At 44.4% G+C, this 6,641-nt stretch overlaps 1 protein-coding gene across 1 annotated transcript in view; it reads left to right on the top strand.

Annotated features, from left to right (window-relative positions):
- LOC101569458 overlaps positions 1-6,641 on the top strand; it is a 53,478-nt gene that overhangs the window by 2,592 nt on the left and 44,245 nt on the right. Inside the window, exons 5-6 of the mRNA XM_023707738.1 lie at positions 627-824; positions 2,247-2,309. Of these exons, the coding sequence (XP_023563506.1) occupies positions 627-824; positions 2,247-2,309 (261 nt within the window). The remainder of the gene's footprint in view (positions 1-626; positions 825-2,246; positions 2,310-6,641) is intronic.

Raw genomic sequence — 6,641 nt, 5'->3', positions numbered from 1 at the left:
GAAAGAAAGAAAGAAAGAAAGAAAGAAAGAAAGAAAGAAAGAAAGAAAGAAAGAAAGAAAGAAAGAAAGAAAGAAAGAAAGAGAAAAAGAAAAAGGACTAGCCTGAGGTGGTGGGAGGTAGCAGGTTTTTATCACTTCACTAAAGGGAACTCAGGGTAAGTGCACCTTTGAAAGCAGGAATTTGCAATACACTCTGTGAGTTCACATCCCAGACTTTAGAAACCATTCACTAAGTGTGCAGTAATAATAGCAAATTGGCCCCCCAGAGCCTCCTGACCGTCTTGGAAAAATGGACTCATTGTCCCTGCTCTCTTTCTGACCCACTCATCTGTCTCCATATTCTTAAAAAATAACCTGAAACCAATGGCAACACAGGATTCTACAAGGATAAGGACCCAAGACCGCGACCAATGTCCTGTCTGTCAGCCAGGACAAAAGCTGACAGATAGTGAGGTAAAGTTATAACATGGTCCAAAGTCAGAGCAGGCAGCTAATGGCCCCAGGGTCTGACCTTCCCCCTCATCTCTCACCAGCAGAATATAAGTAGTACTTCAAAAGAGGTTTAGGATATCAGAAGGGAAAGGTCCAGAGGTGCACTTTCTCATGGCCTCACTCTCTATTTACAGGGTGACTCAGGAGGCCCCTTTATATGTAATAATGTGGTTCAGGCAATTGTATCCTATGGCCACGCATATGGAGATAAAAAACATCCGGCAAATCCACGTGTCTACACCAAAGTCTCACCTTATCTAGCCTGGATAGAGAAAACCATGAAACAATACTTAGTTCAGGAAGCAATTGAAGCCCCTTCTCTGAGCAGCAGTGTTTCCTGGACTTCAACCTAGAATTGCTCTATGGCAGACACCAGCAACTAAATAAATGTCTCATGTCAGTAAAAAGGCTGGTTGCTTGTTTATTCAATATCTTTCATTCAATGGGACCAACTCCTGCTAAGAAGGCCAGTGGGACAATTATGCTGCTTTCTTCCTGTTCCCCTTCATACCTTCAAAATCCCCACTAAAATCTATTAACAAGTTCATTCTAACCTGCATTAGTATCCCCACAGCCTCCCTTTTTACAAATATAGTAGTAGCTAAGCACCATCCAAAGAAAACGTGCACAGCACTTATCCTGGGTCTCAGAGTGAACCCGGCACTTCTTCATGTGTCACAAGGCAGAGAGGAAGGGGCATAATCTCATGGGTGCTGCAACCCTGTTAGGCATCACTAAGGTCACCCCTCAGTCCCATCATCTTTCTCAACAGGACATTGATCTCCCACTCTTATATAGAAAGCAACTGTGGAGTATCCTCAGTGACTCTTCATTCTCACCAGCAATTTATTTCCTTCCTCTTTCTCTTCTAAGACCAAGACAAACTGAAGCTTATAACCAACTGGCTGACAATTCTATTTTATCTCCTCTCACAGTTGTCACTATACACCAACTTCTGACCTCACGAGGCCACAAGGATATGATGTTGCTCCTTCCTTCCTCAAATCCCCCTTCCAGGATATCCAGAACCTTGTGTAGCCCCATGCAAGGTCCATGGATGGTAAGGGTGTTGGGATCAGAACCCATGGCCCCACCTCTCACTTTGATGGGACCCCTTACCCCAGTGCCCTCCAATATACTTCCAGGGCTTTCTATGGCCCCATTTCTGCCTATCCTTCCTGATAAGTGCTGGCTTCAAAGGTAAGACTTCTGGGCTCACATAAGCTATACCAATCTTCTGTCTTACAAGGCCCTCCTCTCTCCAGAATTACAGGAAAACATACTGATTTGCATCGATCAGTAAGCAAGTACTCCCTGAGTACTAACTTACTGCCAGATCTTAGGGATCAACAGTGTACATAATGACAAAGCACAGCCAAACTGGAAGTGGTAACAATTTTCTAAATTTATTTACACTACATTCTAGATTGGTCCATAAGACCTGGGCCTATGTTGGAAATCTATGAAAAGGAAACACCTTACTTTTATTTCTGCTTGCAAGTTCTATCAACATTATCACTTGACACTCCAAAAGTACATAGGACATAGAAATGTCATCATGTTGCTGCAAGTCAGACATACTTTCCTGTTGCTCTTGTAATTCTTATGCAGGGTCATGCCTTTCCCAGGAAACATGATCTCTCCCTGCAAGCATGGTCATGAAAATGTCCAGGCCGAGAAGGTATACAGGCATACAGGTATATGCACCATAGGCTGATCTGACTCTCTTGCCTTTTCTCTCTTTTCCCCATCAGCTGTGGAAAAAGGCCAAGCTGAATAAAACTATGCAGCCCCTCAGGCATGAGGACATGACCCAGGTAAACCAAAGGGACACATGCCTCATGACATGCTAGGAAAGAATGACCCTTATGGCCCAAAGGTAACCACACTTCAGAAGGGACTCTGAGAGTGCAAGAGGAACTGAAATGCAGTTCATACATGAGTGTGGATTCTGATGTCACTGAGATTTCTATGGGAGTCCCAAGGAACACTAAGACCAGTTTCAAGGTGAGGATTTCACTGTCTATATACAATAACCCAGGGGAGGAGGAACTTAGTGGGGAGTGATATTGTCCAACTCCCCAGGGCTAAAGCCAGGGCTTGGAAGGTGAAGTTCTCAAGCCATTCACTGTACTCCATGCCCTGGTGGATAGGTGTAGAAGTTGGGGGAAATGTTGGGCTACTGAGTATGTTGTTATCACAAGAGTAAATCTAAGGACTGCACAGGAAGTTTCAGGTAAGTTAAAATTGCAAAGTCAGGTTGGGGTGAGGCTATAACCCTTAGTCACAGGAGACTGACTGACCCACCCTGACTCATCCCTGCTCACAGCTCTTCACAGAGGTCATCTGATGTGGGTTTTCCAGCACATAGTCAGAAGAAGGCCACCTCAGATTTTCTTCAGTATCTGAAGACAGACTCTAGGGGTCCCCTCATGTGTCACAAAATGATCCAAAGTATTTTCTCCTACGGATGAAATAATAGACATCCCCCAGAAGGCTTTGGAAAGGGCTTCCTGTTCTGCCCTGAATAAGGAACACATGGGCCACATGTAACAACAGGCATAAAATAGGCCTCATCTGTACCCCACCAGCTTTTCTAAGCAAAACAAAGAATCTCTTTAGCACAGAGAATGGAAATTGCACTGTGATGCTAAATGATTCTCAAGAGTGAAACTGACTGAAGTCCTGTGTGTTCACCAAGCTCCACTGAGCACAAAGCTGCACCCACTTCCATCCTGGTTGTGGCTGTTTTCTCCCTTCCACTTTTCTTCCCTTATTCCATTTCATGCAATGGAATGAAGCATCAGAGGTCAATGACTGCTCAAGCACAATCTGTTTCACTGCTCAGCTCTCCTGTGTGGTCCTGTTCCCTGTGTTGTGAAGTATCTGCAGCATTTGAAGCTGTCCTCTTACACGTGGTCCCATGTCTTTCCTTGCTTAACACTCCAAACATGAAATCACTGGGCTTTCAGAACTTCTTACCATCTCTAAGCCAAAAAACTTCATCAGGCCCCAACAATTCGGCAGAGAAGGTATCAGTGGAAAAAGGGGAAACTCCAGGAACCCAGGAGGCCAGAGATCAGCCTCATGGTCCCTGGGCTTCTCTCCAGTGGGGCAGCTTTCTCCCTGATTCAGTGCTATCTGCTGCTTAGAAGGCTCAAGTGCCCTTTACACACCCAGTTCCCATTTTCTGTCCTCTCATGGGCTACCACTGAGTTCAGTCCACCTTCTTTCTCACAGCATGGGCTTTCTACACCAGCTCTTGTCTCCACCACAGTGAGGCTGGCCATCAGCCCCTTCCCTCCAGTTCCAAGAATTTTACCCCCTTCTACTCCTTTCTGGACACAGTTCCCAAGTCTGTGCATATTCACTCTATCAATTGTTCCAGCCAGACTTGGAACTCTCTCCCGACCTACCTGGGCAGGGCTGGCTGAGTTCTACTCCAGCCAAGCATCCCCCCAAAGGTCAGCATCACCTCCTGGGGAACCACTCTGCAGTGTCAGCTCTTTCAGCCTGGCCTGGCATTGGACTCCAGGCTCCCCCTGCAGGCTCACTTGGGGGGGTGAGATGCTGGGCAAGAAGAATCACTTTGCCATCCATCAACAAACATCCTGTGGTCTATTTCTCTGTAGCAGAGACATAATAAGCTCTGGTCTTGCCTTTGAAAATCTCACAGGAATGAGAAACTTCCTCTAAATATTCCTGGTTTTTTTTCTCATTCCACAAGGAAGATCAGTTTTACCCAGAAGAAAATTATATTTAGAATCAACTAGAAATCTCATTTATATAAAAATATCAATTTTTTTCTATTCTGTGTTGGTTGTGCATCACAGTGTCATGTGTTTTATATATTTGGCTAATGATTAAAGCTATGTAAAGGACAATTCAGTTCTTGTGTCCTGAGCAAGCCTGATAGAACCATGTGGGTCTGGGTCCAGAAGTGTTGGAGGGATCAGGAAGCTGCCCAGCCTTGCTCAGTTTCCACCCAAAAACCTCCTCCATGCTACAGTTCAGATGTGAGACAGTAGTGACATAATGACCTTATGTAGGATCCAATTTCTCTGAAAGCACTACTGCTTAATGCTGTGCAACCCAAAAAGGTAAACTTACAATGTCTAAGCTGAATCAAGCCAAAATAACAACAAAAAGCCTTTATGAGGCTAGAGAGATAGTTCAGTGGTCTAAAAGCCTGTCTGGAAGTTCAAAGACCAAAGTTCAATCCCTGGTACCATATGCTGTGCCAGGCCTGGAACCCCTGTTTATGTCCTACCAGCTAAGAAACTTGGCATGGTGGTGCATACCTATAATCCTAGCACTGGGGAGGCTGAGACAGGAGGATCACTAGGAGTCTGAGCTGGAAGACAAGACCCTGTATGAAATAAATAAATAAATATTTTTAAATAGGACACTAATATCTTTTCCCCCATTTTATCTTTCAGATTTTATTTCCATTTTCAAGTTCTTATACTAGTGAGACAATACAATGTTTGCACATATGTGTTTGTTTTATTTCATTTCTCAGTGTGGTCTCTAGGTTCATCCATTTATCAATGGAAGCTTCAAGTTTACATTAGTAATATTCCATTATATGAAAATACCACATCTTTTTTATCCATTCTTCAGGTGATGAGCATTTGAGTTGTTTCCAAGATTTAGCTATGACACATTGCACTGCTATAAACATGTGCACCTGTAAATTACTGTCGTATGATGTTTTCATTTCTTTTGGAAAGATAACCTCAGAGAGGAATAGCTGGGTTGAATGAGACTTCCAATCCTAGCCTCTGAGGAATCTCTACATTTATTTCAATAGTAGTTGTACCCTCCTTTAGTGCAGAAGTGTTCCTTTACCTCCATCATCCCTACAGCATTTGTTATTGGTTGACTTCTTTTTTTTGTTCTTAAATTTCTTTTCTTCTTTATTCATAAATTTTATTGAGAAACAAATAGCAATGAGACAGTTTCAAAACCAATTGATAGGACAGTTTCAATAATTAATACATTGCATATTGTTGTCTTCTTAGTGGTTATTCAAAGTACAGATGCATACATAATATCCTGTCCAAACACTATTAATAAAAATCTTTCTTCTCATTGAATTAAGAGAAAGTAGCTGTATATCTATCCTATTTTGTATATACAGATACAAAATGGTCCTTCATTAGTATCTCCTTTATTTGTTTAGTGTTTTCAGAGATGGATATTTCATTGCCATTTAAATACTGTAGGTGTGTGAATTCAGCAAAAAAAAAAATCCCATATAGTCCAGTAGTCCATAATAGTAGTGGGTTATCCACAGTACTGGCAATGTCAGAAGTTGTTGACTTGAGTCTTTTACAGCTCAGCATATTAATGTGGCTTTACTTTTTATACCTTGCTTTTATACTTTTCTGCTGGATGGTTAAGACCAAGATAAAGTAAGACCTATGTAACAAGAAATGTGACTTTTGTATCAGGCCAGGTCAGTCAAATCTCCTCAGGATTTACCCTGAAATATTGTACCACAGTTTGTAGATCCTTTGTCAGATGACACTAATATCTTTTAGAACAAAAGAAACATTGGAGTCCTAGCCCAGATCCGGTAAGTGTGCGGAGAGCTTCCTGCTACCCTGCGCCGGTGGGACCAGTCCCAGCCCAGTCGCAGAGTGGGCCGGAACCTCTCCCAGCCCCTTGGACCGCCCCCCACCACTCCGCAGTGCCTCCCCACCCCGCCCACCGAGTAGGATTTTCTGCCAAGTTCCGGGGGTCCCCAGACCCAGTCCTAGCACAGGTCCGGTGAGTGTGCAGAGAGCTTCCTGCTACCCTGCGCCAGCGGGACCAGTCCCAGCCCAGGCGCAGAGTGGGCCGGACCCTCTCCCAGCCCCTTGGTCCGCCCCCCACCACTCCGTAGTGCCTCCCCCACCCCGTCCGCTGAGTAGGATTTTCTGCCAAGTTCCGGGAGCCCCCAGACCCAGTTAGCCCAGGTCCGGTGACTGTGCGGAGAGCTTCCTCTTCCTCCAACTTCACCTTGGCCCCTCCAGGCACAGCTCAGGCCTGGCATACACGCCTGAGGTGTAATCCTGCAGCTGCAACCTCTGCAGGGGAGAGTGTAGAGAATAGATCCAACCAGCTAGTCCAGAAGCAGAACATCTCGCCACAGGGGCACAACA

The sequence above is a fragment of the Octodon degus genome, unplaced genomic scaffold, assembly GCF_000260255.1.
Source record: "Octodon degus isolate 3935 unplaced genomic scaffold, OctDeg1.0 scaffold00307, whole genome shotgun sequence".
Classification (NCBI taxonomy): Eukaryota; Metazoa; Chordata; class Mammalia; order Rodentia; family Octodontidae; genus Octodon; species Octodon degus.
This window is presented reverse-complemented; position numbering and strand designations above follow the sequence as displayed.